The 19,275-nt window shown below is 48.6% G+C and overlaps 1 protein-coding gene across 1 annotated transcript; it reads right to left on the bottom strand.

Moving 5' to 3' along the window:
• Window positions 1–12,343: 12,343 nt before the first annotated feature.
• Window positions 12,344–17,986, bottom strand: LOC123832328 (arylacetamide deacetylase-like 3). Its single transcript, XM_045860018.1, has 4 exons — window positions 17,819–17,986; window positions 15,323–15,539; window positions 13,740–13,803; window positions 12,344–13,118 (listed from the first exon to the last, which is right to left on the bottom strand). The coding sequence occupies exons 1-4, from the start codon at window positions 17,984–17,986 to the stop codon at window positions 12,344–12,346; spliced, it is 1,224 nt and encodes a 407-aa protein (XP_045715974.1).
• Window positions 17,987–19,275: the final 1,289 nt, after the last annotated feature.

The raw sequence follows: 19,275 nt of genomic DNA, 5'->3' as shown, positions 1-19,275 counted from the left end.
GGTGCTCTTCCCACACAGAGGAGGCCACGAAGAGGCTGGGCTCAGCACACACCACTTAGGACTGGCTATTGAGCCAGCAGAACGCCGACACTTATATCACAACCAGCCTTCCCCACCTCCTCATCTGCCAAAAGAATTAGTCCAGCCCAGGTGAGTCACACACGTGGTTCTACCAGGCCCTGCCACAGACAGGAGAAAGGGGCCCCTGCAATCTGACCCAGCTGAGAACAAGAGTTCCAAGGTTCCAGCTTACATCCTGGCACTGCAACCAGGAATGTCCTTGAAAAAGTCACCTGGGACATCAAAACACGATCCCTCCCCCTGCCCTCTGATGCCCTATTCCTCTCTGACCACTCCTGCTATTCCTGAGTCTGCAGAGGAGGCCCCAGGGCATTTGCACTTACTGTGACCTGTACAACAGTCTTTCCTCAAAGGCAGCTGAGCTCAACCTCTCCCCTACTTTAGGGCTCTGCTCACCTATAACCTTCTGAGTGAGGTCATCCCGGGTAACCTTATTTAAAATTATAACTCCCCACCCTCATTCGAATGCCAATCCCCACTGTACACACACACACACACACACACACACACACACACACACCTGATTAGGTTGTCTTTATGGGCTTTACTATCACCTGAGATAACAAGTGCTTCACTTTTTTTGTTTATTGCCTGCACAATATAATCTCTGCGGAGACAGGAATTTTTGTTTTCTTCATTGCTTTATCCCCTGGTGCTAAACCAGGTTTCATACTCAGCAGGTGCTTAGCTAATGTCTATTGAAGGAGGAATGAATGAATAACATCATTGTTTTCATTATAAAGCAGGAAAAAAAAGAGCTCACCACCTTTTCAGATCAGGTCAGAGACTGCTGTCAGTGTTCCACATCCTCCATCATTTATGGCAAAGCCCCACATCCACAGTAGTGATGATGACATCTCTCCTACCACCCCACTCCGAGGTCACAGTGGCGGGTCTCACATGGGGGGATGTTGCCCTCCTGGAGACATCTGGCAATGTCTGGCAACATTTTGGCTGTGACAATGGTGAGGTGTGGGAGCTGGCACTGACATCTCATGGGTAGGAGTCAGGGTATTGCTGAGCATCCTACAAGGCACAGACAGCCCCTACAACAGGAAGTTATCTGCTTTGACATGTCAACACAGCTCAGGGTGGAAAACCCTGAGTTGGTAAGACTTGGGATTGAATCCTGGCTCTGCCAAAGGGCAGCGTTCTGGACGTGAGCAAGTTACTTACACTCTTTTGCTCCGGCCTGTGTGGCTCAGTTGGTTGGGGCATCCTCCTGGAACCTAAAGGTTGCAGGATCTGAATCTATGTCCCCTCCCCACCCTCTCACCAGTGCTGGGACATTTCTCTACCCAAAGGTAAGGAGTCTGAGTCTGCTCTTTGTCCCAAACAATTTGTTTTCTATCTTGGCTTACATTTTGCTTATGAATTTCATAAGAGAAACTTGTGTTTTCCTGTGACACGTAGACATACACAACATTGACTTTTATATGTGTCCTGGTGCAGAGAGTCTAGACACGGCCTATGCACTGTCAAGGATAGGCTTTCCTCACCCCTTCCCCTCATCTTCCTCTTCCTCCTGCAGCACATCAGCCTGAGAATGCCTGCTCTCCTCTTGGTCAACACACTCTACAGCCATGACTGTGAGTGCCACCCACACACATGGTGCCTTCAGCTCTAAGTTGCTCTAGGGTTTCAGATTCAAATAAACAACTGCCCTCATGACCTGCCCTGTTCTGTCCCATTTTTCTCACCTCTCAGCAGATTTCACCCATTTTTGTTTCCACCAGAATCCCTGCAATTCTCCACGATTCATCTCTTCCTGTCCACCCTTACACCACAGCCCTCCCTGGTCTGTTGGGTCCTGGCTAGATCCCAATCAAGTCCATATTCATCTTGTGTAGTCTCCTCAGTCATGGCTTCCTATTCCTCCCTTTACACTCTCTTTAGAATTTGGAATGATGTTTATTGGTGTTTCCTGCTTCTTTCCTGTCTCTCCAAGGACATCAGCATTCCAGCCTGGAGCCATGTCTGCTCCCCTCACTAGGGCACCCCCAGTGTCTAGTGCACACTGTAGGTGCTCAACAAATAATTGTTGATGGAGAAATGAATGCTGTCACGTGACCTAGGGAAATGGTAACGTGGAAAGTGTGTCCTCTCTCTCTCTGGTGGTTTCTTGTAGAGGCTGGTAGAAGTGAGAGAGGGTGAGATTGCAAGATCCCTGAAGTCAGCACCCACAAAATATGAGTGAAGTTTCTCTCTTGGAAACCCTCTTTGACTCAAATCTCTTTAGATTCTGCAGCCTCCCTCTCCTCTGTTAACCCAGCATGCAAAGGGGCCTTGACTGCTTGGTAGGGAGAGAACCCAAAACACCATTACTTCCATTTCTTTGGATAAGGCAAAGGAGACTGTATGTTTTCATTTGCTTTGTTTAATTATATTTTGTTGATATGCTATTACAATTGTCCTGATTTTTTCCCCTTTGTCACCCTAAACTCAGCACCTCCCACTCCCTCAGGCCATCCCCCCACCTTTGTTCCTGTCCATGCGTCATGCCTGTAAGTTCCTTGGCTACTCCCTTTCCTATACTGTCCTTTATATCCCCGTGGCTATTCTGTAACTACGTATTTGTAATTCTTAATCCCCTCACCTCCCACCCATTCTCCTACAACCCCCTACTATTTCTTTATCTTTAACCTTTGGCATTTTAATTATGATTTCTCTTCGGATAAAAAGGAGACTATGTGCAAGAAAGTGGTTTTTCCATATTTGCAGCAGACAGAGCCGGGATTCAAATGCAATTCAATGAAATCTGACTCCAAGGCCAAGTTCATCGGCTTCCAACAACACACCACAATCCACATACTACACAGCTTGTAGCAGCCACCAATGAGAGTATCTCTCCCCTCAACCCACGCACATTTTAATGACTTCCCATCACACAGATGCCGAAAATACCTGAGAAGGCCTTCTTGTGAGACAGATAGGGTGAAAATTTTCTCATTACAAAGATATAAACTCACAAGCTTATTCTTTAAGAAATTCAATTCTCCTGAAAAAGAAAAGCAGGACGCATGAAACTCACAGTCAGTGTGGAGCATGGGTGAAAGTAAACTGGTCCAACGAGGCACAGAGAAAACACACGGCACAGGGAGAGTTAAGCACAGACCGTGAGTAAACCCAGGGCTTAGAGACACAGGAAGAAGTGGCATCAAGTGTTCCAGATACACAGTAAGCAAGACAGTAACTGCACAACATATCAAAAAGAGAGTGTACAAACAGAATGTTTGGAAGGGATAGAAAGACCAAGTGGTAAGTCACGAAAATGCCACGTCTGGATTGACAGCCACATCATCCTAATGGATCACCCATTAGTGACACCCAATGTGGCCCCACTCTGGCCACTCATGTCCTTCCCAAAGAATGCAGAAAAAATTTACATTTACTCTGTAATCTAAGGATGGAGCTAGTGCTGTGCCCAGGTGTTCCTCCTCTTGGTTCTAGCCAATGAACTAAGTATTTATGCTGGTTTCAAGTTCCCTCCAACTGTGGGAACCCCTCTGGTCCTCTTAGCTGCACCAGCAGAGGGGAAGGTGGAAGTGGCAGGGAGAGGGGACCTGTGAATGCTGCATTACCCAGGGAGGACCAGGTATGACTATTCCCTCCCCACTCCCCACTGCCACCTTAGTCAGTGTGGGCTGATTCACCCATCTCTTTCTCCTTGCTACCTGGGATGTTTTAAGTGAACTCAAACCTTGTGACTAGAACATCTGAGTTTGGTCTGAGAGCCTGTTCAGTGACCTCCAGAATTCCTTGCGTAGAAGTGTGTGGGGCTATTTCTGCATCAGGAGAATTTCCCAGAGTGCACATGGGTGATGGTGAACAAAGCTGTGAACTAGAAACTCCACCCTCACCTTCTTTGTTAGGCTTGTGTGCTGCCCCACCTGTCCCTGGGTCCTCTGCACACAAATCGCCTCCTTCCTCCATGGTCGGGCATCCAGAGTGGCATCACCATTTTACAATGCCTCTGGCAACAGACAAGTAATCTGTTTTCTTGGGATCCTTGCCAACACTTGATATTATCACTATGTTCCATTTTATCCAACCTGATGGGAGTGGAGGGATATTCCATTATTGATTCCTATGTGCTTCTGATCATGTAATAGCTATAAGTAGATAACATAGTGATGCATAAACTCCATAGCAAATGTCAACCCAGGAGGACACAAGAAAATGATTCCATTATTACATGAATATTCGTGCAGCAAACCCATGAACCTTTATATAACTGAAGCAAAGAAGGGCAATAAGTATCCTCATTCCCATTTAAATCTGAACACACTAACAAGTGAGCTCAAGTCAGATGTGGCTGCCAAACAAATTATGAAAACAATTCTCAGTTTTCCTAGCTCTGTGGATATTGGAATTGAATGAAGGTAAAGAATTTTGGGCATGTTGATAGGATGGATAGAGTGGGAGATGAAAATGTTCATCCATTCACTTACTCCCCCCACTGATTAGTACTTGTTGAGTAACTACTATTTACCAGCAAAGCAGGTGCTTCCTCTCTGCAGCTGGGTGAGGGAGACAAATACCCTGCCCCCTCTGGGGTAGAAGATGATGTTTCACTGGGGCTGGGAGGCCACCACCTTCGGCTCCAACAGCCTCAAAGGTCAGTACCTTAGGGTCCTTGATCCTCATACTGTCATGTACAGAATAGACAGATCAGTGTATGGAGTAATTCCTCAACTTTTCATTTATGTGCCCCTGTTTGAAAGGGAGAAGCGGAAGGAGAGAGACAACCTTGCTGGTGTTAGGATGGAGCCATTCTTTCCCCTGCCTAGTGCTGCCCAGACTTCCTGCCTGTGTCAGGTGGGAATTCTCCCCTGGCCAGTGATTACAGAAGCTGCTCCAAACACTCTGAGGAGTCAGATGGGTGTGAAGAAGAAGGAAAGAAGAAAGATCCCTCCTTATCAGACAGAATTTCCTCTTGGCCTCTGTACAAAGCACCCTCAGCCCAGGGAATGCTGACCCTATGCTGACTCTGAACTCATTCCTGATTGTCCAGCACCTCAGTTCCAAGGTACTTTGGTATCCTCCTTTCTTCTTCATTCATTCACTTACCAAACATTTGAGGAAGGACACGAGTTTCTAGGCCTGGGACCCCATGATCCACATGATGACTTTCATGGACCCCAGGCATGTTTGCCTTCCTCCACACCCTGTCCCTAGCAAAGCCCAGTGGCTGACCCAGCACTTGCCCTTGACTTTCGCCCTTTGTAGCATGGACTTTGAGGCTTGAAAGGCCTGTATTCAACTCCCACTTCTGCCTGACACTGTACAGTTTCTTTGCAGTTCTTTTTCAATGAAGGGAAGGATTTAATGTAACTTGAAGGTGTTGTAGGTGGATGCCATGATTTATGTATGGAAATCACCATAGAATGTGCTCTGCAGAGGCTACCAGCCTTTCCTGTGATTTCTTGAGCATCTGCCATGTGCCCAACAGGAATTCAGCTTTTCATTCTGTAAATGTGACAAAGACAATGCTCAGGGATACAAGGCTACAGGGAAGCCTAGGGTTCTGGTAAGCTGAAATGGGAAAAGGTGTGATGAGCACCTGGTGGCCACAAACATCCCCCAGAAATTAGAGCAGGGGAGTTGACTGTAATTGGATTACATATACCTGTGGGCCCTCCCTGTGGCTTCGAAGCAACACCAAAGGCCTTGGGATGTCCTCAAGGCCCTATATGACCCCCCACCCCATAGTACTCTCTGACGCCATGCCCACCCTATCCCCTGCTCACTCTGCCCTAGCCACACCAGCCTCCTTGCTGTTTCCCAAACACCCCGCCCTCTGGACCACTCTTCCTCCAACACCCCCTTGTGCCTGCCTTCCATGTCACCTCTCATCAACTTTCTCCCAGGCTACCTCTTTCCATAACCTACCTGCCTTTTCTCCTCCACAGCACTCTCCCACCTTGCACACTGTCTACCTGAGGGGCTGCTGAGTGTGTTCACTGGTTGTCCATCTCCCCCTACTAGCAGGTAAGCGCTACTTGAGGCCTTTGTCCTTTCCCTTCCCCACTGTATGGGCAGAGCCTCAAACAGGGCTAGGAGAGAGTATGGCTTCAACATGTATTTCTCAAATGATAAATAACTCTACTGCTCTATGTTCATAACCTGGAAGCTTTGTGAGGGCTGTGTTCCACACCGGCTCAGGGGATGTGCATCTTTGTATTTATTTCCAAATACTGGACAATGGCCTTTCCTTTGCTTGTGTTCTTTCTCAGGCTGCTCTGAGGGCAGAGGACTTCTGGAACCTTCAGCCAAGATTGGCCTGACCAAACCTCAGCCTCCCTGGCACTCGTTTCCAGGTCCCTTGCCCTCATGCCCTCCATTCAGCAGGATGCCCTGCCGAGGTCAGGTGCCCAAAAAGGCTGACTCAATGCAAAGCTCATTAGGTGGATCTAAGCAACTGAGTGGCTATCACTGGCAGGCAGCCAAGCTCCCAAAATGAGATTCCAAGAAGGTAGAGTAAACAGCAGAATGGAATCAACTCAGTCTTGCATTTTATCAATATCAAGGAATGAAAAATCCAACAGGGAACCCGTTTTATAAGTGAGAGCACCAAGGGCCAGAGAGGTTAAAACACTTGTTCTGAGCTACCAGCTGGCCACGAGTAGATTTTGGGCTCAGTTGGTGGCCCCATTTTACCCCATTTACCCCATTTATGCCATTTCCCCCATTTCATTTATTTTATTTCTATGATGAATGCTCCAGGTGGGCATTATCGCCCCCCGCCCCTTGACATTTTATGCTTTTGCTGAAAAAGCTAAGACACAATGGAAGTCAAGGATATCCGGCAGATAGGGAACCTGATCCCAGGTGGTGGGCCTGACACCCACAACAAAAGCCACACGGCTTCCTTCTATTACCCCAGTTTCTCAGCCTGGGCACCATCCACATTTGGGAATGGAGAGCTCTCTGGTGGGGGCCGTCCTGAGCACAGCAGGATGTTAAGTAGCGTCGCTGCTCCTTACCCACTAGATGCCAGTAGCACCTTCCCTGTTGTGATGACAAAAGAAGTCACCAGACATTGTCAAATGCCTCCTGGGACCTAACTCACACCCCTGCCTCCTGTTGAGAACCACTGCTGTACATCATGACCCCTCTGATCCTAAAACACAGGATGTGTCTTAATGTGGACCCACAACATGAGAGCCCCCTAAGGACACCCATCCTACTTTGCCTCCTTTTACTATAAAGAGGCACAGTGTTCCTTCGTGTGTGGATGCAGACAGAATGTTTGGATCAAATCCTGGCTCTGCACCTGATAGCTGTTGACTTTGGATGAGTTGCTTGATCTGCCAAAGAGGGATGATAATCAACACACAAAGACAAGTGTAGGGGGTTGGAACATGCTGCCCCAGCCTACAGCACCTTGTATAATGATGACTGTGAGCTGAAGACCCTTGAAAAACAGACAGCCAGTGAAGCTCTCTGCTCTCCCCTCATCTGCCTGAAAGTAGGGCATCAGTTTCCCTTCATAAAGACGTCTCCTTCCCCTCCCTCTGACCAGGAAGGGCTGAAGGACACAACGGTAGACTCTTCAGCCCAAAGGTGACATGGAACAACCCTCACTAAAACCATCCCTGTCTTCCATCCACTCCCTCCGTATCTTTATCTTCCCACAGTTTTGCCCCTAAAAGTCTAACATCCTTTTCCTTTTCTAGTCGCTTCTCTACAGATTTCTTGTTCTTTGTCAACTGGCATACGCTCTCAGCCTAATGGCTTCTTTCTAGAAAGAAGGTTTTCGCCTCTCTCTAGAAAGCTCTCTGTGCCATGTAAAAATACTATTATCAAGGGAAATTTCTATGCCTTTTCTCCTGTTCATCTGTCTTTTGTCCATTTCATTTCCAGGGCCCCAGAAGCAGAAACTAAGAAGTAGAGAAAGGGTTTTTCTTCTGCTATGTCACAAGAGACAAACTTCTCACTGACAGCAAGGCTTGCCTGGGAGACAGTCAACCCTGATGCTGTGTTTCCTGACCAGGGATTCTAACCATCCAAGAGGGACAGGCAACCAGCAGCTCCAAGCTCTACCCCAGTGCACTGCACTCCCCCTCTCCCACTGAAGGCTCTTTCCTGGCCAACGAACACTGTGCTTTAACAAAGTATGAACTTACAGGTTCATTCTGCCCCACCCAAGCAGGACCACCACCTACCACAATTTCTTGCATATGAAACCCCCACTTCCTTCCCACCAGCATGCTCCATGTGTTTCCTCACTGTTGACCACTCCTTTGCCTGACCAGTAAAGACATCCAGAGTTCACTCTGATGGTCATGGTACTGGCCATTGTCTTGCCATCAGCAAGTGCTCAGCACAGAGCCTGGCACATGGTGAGTGAGTGTCCAGTGAACATTCACTGGTGCTGGTAGGACTCCTTGGTAGCTCTGTGCACATTGCTCTCCCTGGTTTTCTCTTATCTCACCTGAGGTTCTAACTCCCTTAGTGGGACAGAGTCATCAAAAACCCCAACTTCACCCAGGGATTGTCAGCAGGAAGATGCACTGTGGAAGCCAGCCCTTGACTGGGGAGCTGATGGGAGGAGGGACAGGGGCAGGGATGAAAGTTTCACCCAGGACCCACATGCTGACTCCTGGCCCTGACACACCAGGAAGAGAGGAGGGCCTCTGCAGGGTGACCCTGGCACTCTTGTTCTTTGACAGCAAGCACAGGAAAACTGTCCCCTGGAAAACACTTAATGTAACCCTCCCCCTGCAGACCTCATGAGGCATGAGGTGACTCAGGTGAATCACTCCCCAGGAGGCAGAGGTACTGGTACCTTGAGGCCATCCCTTTGTAAAGCGTCAGATCTCTTCCTGGGAATGCCTGGTCCCTAGAGGAGGGGAGCCCTGGCACATAGCCCGAGGACACAGACTGGAGAGGGGAGCCTTTCTGGGTCAAAAACCCAAACCCAGGCTAAGCTCCTTGGATTGCAGCACTTGTACCCGGTGCCTTGTGCTCTTGTCTCAGTTGGAAAACTAAAGGTAAGAGAGCTGGCTGGTGGGCCAAGTTCAGCCTGGGTGAGAAAGAAAATAAATCCTAGTTGGGAGGCATTCTTTCCACCCCATTCTCTTCCCTCCTGTCTCTCTATTCACTGGCCTGACCTTCCCAGGTTAAGAAGTCAGCTTCATAAATTTTCCTTGTATTAACCATGTTTTGTTTGTTTGTTGGTGTGTGTGTGTGTGTGTGTGTGTGTGTGTGTGTGTGTGTGTGTGTGTGTTCTGATGCTTTAACAGCTCTGGCCCTGCTGAACCAGAAGGGACTGTCCCTGCTGATGGTAGTCAATGCCTGGACAGCGATAGACAAGAGCCACCTGTAAGTGTATTGTCCAAATGCAAACAGGCTGACCCAGAGCCCACACCTCACACACCCCCTCTATGCATCTGTCCCCCTCTGGGTCACTACCCCCTGCCTTTGTCACCCAGGGTCAGGGACCAAACCACTAGAAACAGCACCTGTGTCCCACCACTGAAATCATTCAAACCACCCACCCCTGAGTTGTGTTCTCTGCCTCGTCTGTTCCTTCCATGGAGACCAGCTCTTCTGGCTCCCCCTGGTGTTTCCCATTCAGACTGCCAGCCACACACCAGGAGGAAGTCTGGGGCTTCTCACCCAGTTTCCAAACCTAAATTGGCTCATGAATCCAGAGCCCCTGGACTGAAGAGGAGACCAGGCCCCCTGGAGGAAGGCATCTGCATTTTCTCTCAAGTGTATGCTGCCCATCCTCCTCCAAGTCCTCCCTGAAGGGATCTGCCACCACTGCCCACAGTGACTCCCTGGACACCCGTCCACCTGTCTAAAGTTTTCTGGGGTTTTGTAATTTATTCTTGTCTTTAAAAAAATTTATTCGTTGTACTTGACAGACAATATTATATTAATTTCAGGCATACAACATAGTGATGACACATGTATATAGCATGTAAGGGATCACCCTGAGAAGTCAGCACCCGTCTGACACCATACAGTTATTGCCATATTGGTGACTGTATTCCCTGAGCTATTCTTTCCATCCCATGACTGGTTGTATAACCAGCAGTTTGTATATCTGAACCCTTCCGCCTTTTCACCCATGCCCCTAAACCCTTCCCATCTGGCAACCATCAAAATGTTCCCTGTTGCTATAAGTTTGTTTCTGTTTGGTTTAATCCCTTATTTTGATCTTAGATTTCACATACAAATGAAATCAAGTGATATTTGTCTTTCTTGCCTGACTTACTTCACTTAGCATAATACCTTCTAGGACTACCCATGTTGTCACAAAAGGCAAGATTTCCTTTTTTTGTTTGGCTGAGTAACAATATTCCATTGTGCACATGTACCACATCCTCTTTATCCTTTTCTCTCTCAGCGAACACTTAGGTCGCTTCCATACCTCTCCTATTGTTAATAATGCTACCGTGAACATAGGGGTGCATGTGTTGTTTGAATTAGTGTTTTTTTGGATTTCTTCAGATAAATACCCAAAAGTGAGTTTGCTGGGTCACATGGTAGATCACACTTAATTTTCTGAAGAACTTCCATAGTGTTTTCCCCAGTGGCTGCCCCAACTAAAAATTCCAACAGTGCATGGGGGTTCCCTTTTTCTCCACATCTTTCCAATACTTGTTTGTTGATTTGTAGTCTGCCTGATATGAATAAATCCAAAGTTACCCATTGGATTTCACTGTACCCCAAGTTACAGCACAAACATTCAACTGAAAGCCAGTTAAAGCTGTTCACAGGGTCCGTGTGTAGTCAACTTGGATCTTGGTCTAGAAAGGCCACTGGCCAACCAGGAACACAGTCTCCTGAAGAGCAGGTAGGGCAAGCATGGGAGCCTGAGTCAGGCTACTAAAGGAATTTTTACTCTTAAGGGCAGGTGGTCAGCTTGTCCGGGGGAACTTGACATCTTTTGTCCCTACCATGTACCTTCACTCAGATGTACTTTGGCTGCTGTAGGAGAGTGAGTGTGGGTGCCCACCCAGCAGAATAAGTGTTGGTGTGAGGGAAGTAGTCCCGCCCTCCCCCATCATCAGTTCACGTGCCAGGGGGAGGTGTCCCCACCTTCTATTCCAGGGATGGCATGGGACTTGCATGGGGTCAGCTGGAACATTCCATTCCCTTGGTGGTGACAATTGGCTCCATCATTCAGAAAACCCATAGAGCCATAGAACAGTAACCAGATTTCTGCTGGGACCACTGAGAATGAGGAAAATCCATCATAATGACCCTGGGACAGTGTATAAGTTTGGAGCTGGTCAGGGCCGCCGTGCGCAGAAGTGAAAGGAAAGTGAACACAGAGAAGCACAGAATAGAGGAAAGAAGCAAAGGTAGCTGATGGCATTGTTTGAGTTCCTGCATTACACAAATTCTCATTTACCCCACTGGCCAACACATTCTCTCTGGTTTAGGTCGTTTGGAGTTGGTTCTGTGTCTTAAAGCACAAATAGTCCTCCCTACACATCTTTAGTTTCTCTTGGCCCTCCCTCAGTTTCTCCCTGTAGACGTGGTTGAGTTGGGTCAGACTCTGTCTTCATGGGTCTCTGACTCAGCACAGAGACCTTTCCAACTCCTCTCTTCTGACACTTTGCCTCCAACAGCTCCATAGCTCCCCCAGTCAGGTGGTTCTGGGCTGTCTTCATCTGTCCCTAGTGGCCCACCACCATGGAAACTTGTATATTCAGCCCTAAATCTTCCAGCTCAGGCAGCTGAGACTCTGAACTCCAGAGGAACAGCAGGGAAAGTGTCACCCTGTACCAACAGGGAGACAGTGGGGCCAGTTTCTCCAGCTCCATCCAGCAGTCTAGAGCTTCAGAGCCATGCTCTCCTGGCCAGATTGGTGAGGGCCCATGGATTGCACATGGTGCCCCTGGGTGTGTCCAAGGCCAGCCAAATGGACTCCCCTGTTGCTCACAGCCTGGATCGGCTGGGCCATCTGAACTCAGCCTCAGGGAGGCTGTGGGCAACCCTTACATGTTCATTCACACTCGTGCAAATGGCCAGTGAAGAGCATCTGCTCAAATTTTCCCAGTGGTGCACAGAGACAGAGAGCCCCACTCTTCCCCACCACACTTGTCTCACCTACTGCTCTCCCTCCAGACATCAGGGAAACATGCACTCTGGGATTCTAGAACCTGGAGCAAGAAAAAGATGGTGGTCTCCCCACCATCCCTCACCCCACTCAGCATCACCTACATCAGCAACAGAGAGCTTCTTAGAGAACTGGATAGTGGTGGGACCCACACTCTCATAGCTCCAATGGGAAGGATGATCACAACCCCTTTAGAAAATGGACCATGGCATTTAGAACCCGCGTGGAGCAGGGAAACTGAAAGTAGGGCATGCTGAGCGTGTTGAGCACTCCATGAAAACCATCCTCCATGTGGTGCCAAGTCACAGGGACTCCCAGGTCCTCCAGTCTCTTCTTGTACAGCAGCGAATCATCCCGGAGAAGGTCATACTCACAGCTCACGATGCAAGCTTCTGGAAGCTGAGACACTACTTCATCTTCTGCAATCAAGGGTGTGTTCATCAAATCCAGAGCTTGTTGTGTCTCCAGGTAAGCATCCTCATTATGGGCCACAGGAGGCACTTCCTGGTAGCCTCTCTTCTTAAATCTCTCTGGGATGTTTTCTGAGCCCAACCACTTTCTGTACTTCTCCCACACTTCGACAGGCAAGTGGGCACGTTTCATAATTACACTTTTCCAAGAGGGGTGGACGTCCACATAATAACAGAAACAGCGGAAGGCAAAATTAGTGGTGAGCAGTGGAGTCTTTGCATTCTGCTGGTAGGACGGGAGTTGGAAATCCACCATTTGGACAACAGCATAGACCAGAATCTGAGCACGGATCTTCGGGAGATCTGACCAGTGTACAAGTTTTTGACACATTACTGCTGCTATTCCCCCTCCAGCACTGTCACCACAGACTACAACCCGGGCTGGGTCCACCCCATACATATCCAGGGTCCTGAGGAAGTGGACGGTGGCCACAAGGCAGTCTGTCATCAGCGTTGGAAACTTATGCTGGGGCGCCTTGCGGTATCTGAAAAGGAATCAAGGAACATGGTTTTCACCCATCACCATGGCAGAGCCCAAGACACCTGTGTGTTGCATTCTTGAGCCTCAATTTCTTCCATTAACTTCCTTCCCTTTCTGAACCCTGAGCTTTTAGACTTAAGGTCTAGGGCTTAAATGAGCTGATGGAAGTAGCATCTCTCCCTCTAGAGAGCATTCAGACATGATGTGACCACCGTGTTTGCAGTTGTCCTGGTGCCTGTGCAGGGCACCCTGGGCATGTAGTGGAAGGAGGTGCTAAGTGTGCAGACTGTGCAGGGCTGTTCTGCTCAAGGAAGACCAGCCCACCCAAAAGGGCTGTGCAGTGAAGCTCGGCAGCTGATCTGCTTAACTAAGCCCACTCCCCAGCCAGCTTGCAATTCATGCCATGCATAGAATGCCCCACTGAAACACACCCACAGGCTGCCCACCGGAAGGAGTGCCCATGCTCTGCCTCTGTGTCTCTCCCCCTTCCTTCCTCTCCTCCTTGCTGGCTGCCCTGCTCCCCCTGTCCATCTGACTCCCTGCCAGTCTGAGTTCCCACCTCCCACCCCATCACTCCAGGGCCCAGCCTTATTTCTTTGTCCTCCTCACCCTCCCCTTTACTCACCCAACTGCTACAACCACAGAGTCACTCTCTTTGGACAAACGACAGCATATTTCACGGTAACTTTCTAGAGAAGAAAAGGTTTTAAAATTGAATAAGAAGGCTTAGTGGGCTTCCTCCACCTATCATGGGCTGTCCCTGCTCTCTGCCAGCTACCACAGACAGAGCTCATGGGTCCTGACTACTGGTTCACACTGTCTGAGAAGCTATTTGGCCACACACCAGAGTGCTTCTGTGTGTGAACTCAGATTCAGACCCAAGTTTGAATCTCTACATTGCCTCCTCTTCACTTGAGCTGAACGAGTGGGGGGTACATCCCTTCTCTCCCTGAGGCTCAATTTTTCTCATCTGTGAAATGGGGATAGTGAGTATCATGGGGCGGGGCAATGAGAATGTACATAATGGGCTTCCCCTGTTCCTGCCACGTAAATACTAACATTAAAAAATACTCATTGATAAATATTGCTGCTATTGTCATTTCTTATGCACACCATACCCTAGACATGGTTTCATTAAACTCCCTATTCTCAAAGGCTACCACCATTTATCTTGGCATTCCACAGACTAGAAAGCAGTATAAAGGCATTTTCCCCTTATTTCCTGCAGCTGGGGTTGGGGAATTAAGATAACAAAATGATCTCAATTGTTAGTTTTCTTCTCTCATTAATTTTTCTCAAATCTTTGGTCCCCTTGTCTGTTTATACTAGGGTTTTCTGGAAGCAATACCTCATGTGAAATGAAATGGTGTTTTAGTTATTTTCATTTTTAAAAAATCCTTATTTCCAACTCAGTAGTCACACAGCATTGTGAAGATACTAAATGCCACTGATTAGTACATTTTCAAATGGTGAATTTTATAATCCGTGAATTTCATACATATAAATGAGTATGCCCCGCTTTTTTGAAAGTGTGTGTTAGGCTGCTTTGCTTTTACTAAACACCTACATTTGTACCTGTTTTTGGCTAACCAAAGGAAGACTGAAGAGCATTTTCACTTTCACCAAAAAGAAAAAAAAGAAGGTGAAAAGCAAAATTTGCCTTCAGCTTTTGTTTCGCAGGGAGCCTTTATAGAGGCTGTACCCACCACCTCCATTCCCATCCCCTGGGGGATGGGGGGGGAGGGTGGGAAGAAAGGCTACCAAAATCACACGCAACATCTCAGCATCCAGCCCCAGAGCTCTGATCTGGGTCTCTGACCATCTGGGCTTTATCCTGGCTAATTGGGGGCATCCAATTAGCAAGGCGTCTCCTAAGATAGTTAGCACTTTGGCTTAGGAAAGGTGTATAGAGACCCTACTTTCACACTGTGAGTGAAACCTGCATCCTGTTATGTCATAGTAGGGAAAAACCTGCGTAGACATATGCACAGATGCACATGGATATTCCATGCATGCCTCCTTACTTCCAGAAAGAGGTCAATACCTGCCATATCTTGGCCACTGAGCAATCAGAGACTTGCTAAAGGCCTTGGTGATCCCTGGTTGTAATGGCAGCCTTTAGAGGTCAAGAGGATGGCAGAAGTGCCTCCGCCCACCCTGTTGTGAGGCTGTCACACTACAGGCCAGGTCAGAGGGAAGGACTCTTACTCAGGCTCCCGATGATGGCCCCACCACCGTGGAAGAACAGGACGCCCCTCCGGAGAGTGGAGGAGGACATCCTGGGCTGGTACACCTTCACTGGGATAGTCCCAAAGCGGAGGTCCTTGACCACCACGTCTGGGTCCTGCTTGGATGGCAGTAGGTCGTATATAAATGAGACAAATTGGGGCATAGAGCAGATTCCCAGTTTCTCAAAAATGGTGCCCTGTTGGTGAGAGAAGAGGAAATGCAATGGGAAGGATTTCAGTGTGCCCCTGGTTCTTGCCACACGTGCCTTCTGCGGATGGCTGAACGCATCCCACTGGCAGAAAATCCTGGGCACCCCGGCCCCAGCACCGGCCAGGTCAAACCCCTCTCCCCAATCCACAAACCCCAGCCCCACAAACCAGGCTCCTGGTCCCTACTGAGGGACCCTGTACCTGTGATGTCCTCCATGCCCACGGGGTCCCTGTTCCAGCTGGCATGTGTGTGACATCTCTTCCTAGGGAGCCCCTCCAGGACCACCGCAGCCAAAGTGGCCCACCCAGCATTTGTTTGCTATTTTTAGATGTGATAACTTCATTGTGGTTATGTTTTTTAAAGGGGGGGCTGGAATTTAATCTTTTAGAGATACCTTCAGAAGTATGTTTGAATAAAATAATCTGATGTCTGGGACCCATTTCATAAGGCAATGGGAATGAGGGACAGGTTGGGGGCATGGATGAAACAGGACTGGCCAGGAGTCATGAGTGTCGGGGAGGGAGGACTTCTTTTACTGTTGGTGCAGGTCTCAAAATTTGCATCATTACAGTAAACACAGGGGGCGTCTCCCCAGGCACTGTCTCTGCAGCGGTGCCCAACCTATGCCAGCCCCACCTCAGCTGGTCATGAAGCCCACAGCCTGGCAGCAAGCTGGTTTGGAATACATATGTAGGGTCACAAAGGAAGGAAGTTTTATTTAAACACAGTTATCAAAATATTGATACATTACACATTGAAGTAAATGTGGGACATGACCTACATTGGCCTCCTAAGTAGCGCCCTAACTAGCGAGATCTGGTGGCTGGTCTAATACTGTCATCCTCTGGAAGGAACACCAGACACATGTGATTTTTCACAAAACCTGCCACAGCTGTAACATGCTTGGAAAACATGGGACTTCTCTTGGTGACAAAGTGGCAGCTACCGCTATCACAGCTGTGGTGTGTCACCTCATTGTTGATGGAAGGAAATGCTGTATTTCCATTAGAGGTTACCCCATCCAAACTCATAGACCCTTGCCCCGTCCCCCTTGGGAGTTTGGGGAACCCCCTTAAGAAGCCCTTCCACACTGCACTGCCCATTCTCAAATTCCTTACCCCACTTGCCCCTCGGTAGACCAGCTAGCTTGTGTGCTGCTGTTTCCCATCCCCCCATAACTACCGCCCACCCCTGCAGGAGGACTCTGGAATTTGACCTCTCGCCATGCCTGACTCTCAGAGTAGAACTGGCTGGTGGCACATAGCAGTTGTCCAACACATCTTTGTAGAAAAAACAAATCAACACATTGGACTAAGCGATGTTTATGGACAGCTTCCTCTGTGTGAGGCCCTAAAACACACACTCAACTCACTGCCTCCCCACAAATGCTAGGAAGTGGGGACTGTTATTTCCCCCCATTTTGCAGATGAGGAAACTGAGTCACTGTGCGAAACTGGAGTGTAGACTATGAACATCAAGGGCAGGAAGAGTACAGGAGTGAATCATCAGCTCCTGTAACTCTGACCCGGGTGGGAGAATCCTCCCGATCCTGGGTTCCTCTCCATCGAGGATCTCTCACGAGAACAGGCATTTGCAATCGCTTGTGGTTACATAAGAGACCGAAGAAACGTGTTTTCTCTGTGCCGTCTCTGCCAGCCCTCTGGAGCAGCACAGCAAATCCTTACTGCCAACCTTGGAGTGATCCTCACCACCACCCATCCACAGGGGTTTCATTAAATCACACCCTCCAAGAAGAACAGGTAGAATCTGACTACTGACAGAAGCAGGCTTCTGTCTCTCCAAAGCAACAAATATCTACTTTGAAGTCACATCTGTAGTTTTGCTCATAGCACCAATTTATGAATTTGCTGGCATGTCTCTCTGTGTTGGCGTCAGCCGGTAGGTAGAAACAAGGACCCAAAGATTCACAACAACTCCTTCCTGTCTTCAGGATTTCAGAGTGTGGCCAGTGCTGTGAGTAAGGGAAATCAGGAGGTGGGCCCACAGAGGGGAGCAGGCTTTTTTTTTTTTGAGAATGGAAATCATTCATTGAAGTTTGTGGCTATCAGCCCATTCAGCTTGTGAAACCCTGACAAGAGGCTGAGAATCAAAAGTTACCTAACAGGAATTATTCAGGTTTGTCAATGTACTGTCAGCCTCTACCCCCGTGATATTAGTATTCATCCAACTAGAAGCTTCTGGTATGTTCTCCCCACTCTCCCCTTAACCCTCACCAGGAGGGAACAGAGAAAACACACGACTCACCCAGGTCACAGACAGCTGGAAGAGGCAGTGCAAAACCCGCAGTCTCACAGGGTGGCTGATGGCTGCAGGGATGTCTGTAGTGAAGAAGTGGTTGCAGATGACCCACAGCCCCACCCCCATGGAGAACACTAAGGCTGCCTCGTGGAGGACCAGCAGAAGGTCCCACATGGTGCTCTTCCCACCACAGAGGAGGCCACGAAGAGGCTGGGCTCAGCACACGCCACTTAGGACACGCTACTTACTGAGCCAGCAGAACGCCGACACTTATATCACAACCAGCCTTCCCCACCTCCTCATCTGCCAAAAGAATTGGTCCAGCCCAGGTGAGTCACACACGTGGTTCTACCAGGCCCTGCCACAGACAGGAGAAAGGGGCCCCTGCAATCTGACCCAGCTGAGAACAAGAGTTCCAAGGTTCCAGCTTACATCCTGGCACTGCAACCAGAAATGACCTTGAAAAAGTCACCTGGGACATCAAAACATGATCCCTCCCCATGCCCTCTGATGCCTTATTCCTCTCTGACCACCCATGCTATTCCTGAGTCTGCAGAGGAGACCCCAGGGCATTTGCACTTACTGTGGCCTGTGAAACACTCTTCCCTCAATGGCAGCTGAGCTCAACCTCTCCCCTACTTTAGGGCTCTGCTCACCTATAACCTTCTGAGTGAGGCCATCCCGGGTAACCTTATTTAAAATTATAACTCCCCACCCTCATTCGAATGCCAGATCCCACTGTACACATACATACACCAGCTTATGTTGTCTTTATGGCTTTTACTACCATCTGAGATACACATACTTCACTTTTTTTGTTTATTGTCTGCAGAATATAACCTCCGCTGGAGACAGGAATTTTTGTTTTGTTCTTTACTTTATCCTCAGCGACTAGATCTGGGGTTTAGTACTCAGCAGGTGCTTAGCAAATGTCTATTGAAGGAGGAATGAATGAATAACACCATCGTTTTCATTATAAAGCAGGAAAAAATGAGCTCACCATCTTTACAGGTTGAGTCAGAGACTGCTGTCAGTGTTCCACATCCTCCATCATTTATGGCAAAGCCCCACATCCACAGTAGTGATGATGACATCTCTCCTACCACCCCACTCCGAGGTCACAGTGGTGGGTCTCACATGGGGGGATGTTGCCCTCCTGGAGACATCTGGCAATGTCTGGTGATATTTTTGGTTGTGATAATGGTGAGGTGTGGGAGCTGGCACTGACGTCTCACGGGTAGGAGCCAGGGTGCTGCTGAGCATCCTACAAGGCACAGACAGCCCCTACAACAGGAAGTTATGTGCTTCAACATGTCAACACAGCTCAGGGTGGAAACCCTGAGTTGATAAGACTTGGGATTCAATCCTGGCTCTGCCAAATGGCAGCATTCTGGACGTGAGCAAGTTACTTACACTCTTTTGCCCCGGCCCATGGGGCTCAGTTGGTTGGGGCATCCTCCTGG

This window comes from Phyllostomus hastatus, unplaced genomic scaffold, assembly GCF_019186645.2.
Source record: "Phyllostomus hastatus isolate PE091 unplaced genomic scaffold, TTU_PhHast_1.1 phas_scaffold_182, whole genome shotgun sequence".
NCBI lineage: Eukaryota > Metazoa > Chordata > Mammalia > Chiroptera > Phyllostomidae > Phyllostomus > Phyllostomus hastatus.
This window is presented reverse-complemented; position numbering and strand designations above follow the sequence as displayed.

Coding starts and splice junctions, on each gene's coding strand:
- LOC123832328 (XM_045860018.1), bottom strand. CDS start 17,986: ATGTGGGACCTTCTGCTGGTCCTCCACGAGGCAGCCTTAGTGTTCTCC. Junction 13,804..15,322: donor GGCCATCATCGGGAGCCTGA/GTAAGAGTCCTT, acceptor TTTCTTCTCTAG/AAAGTTACCGTGAAATATGC. Junction 13,119..13,739: donor TCTGTGGTTGTAGCAGTTGG/GTGAGTAAAGGG, acceptor ATTCCTTTTCAG/ATACCGCAAGGCGCCCCAGC.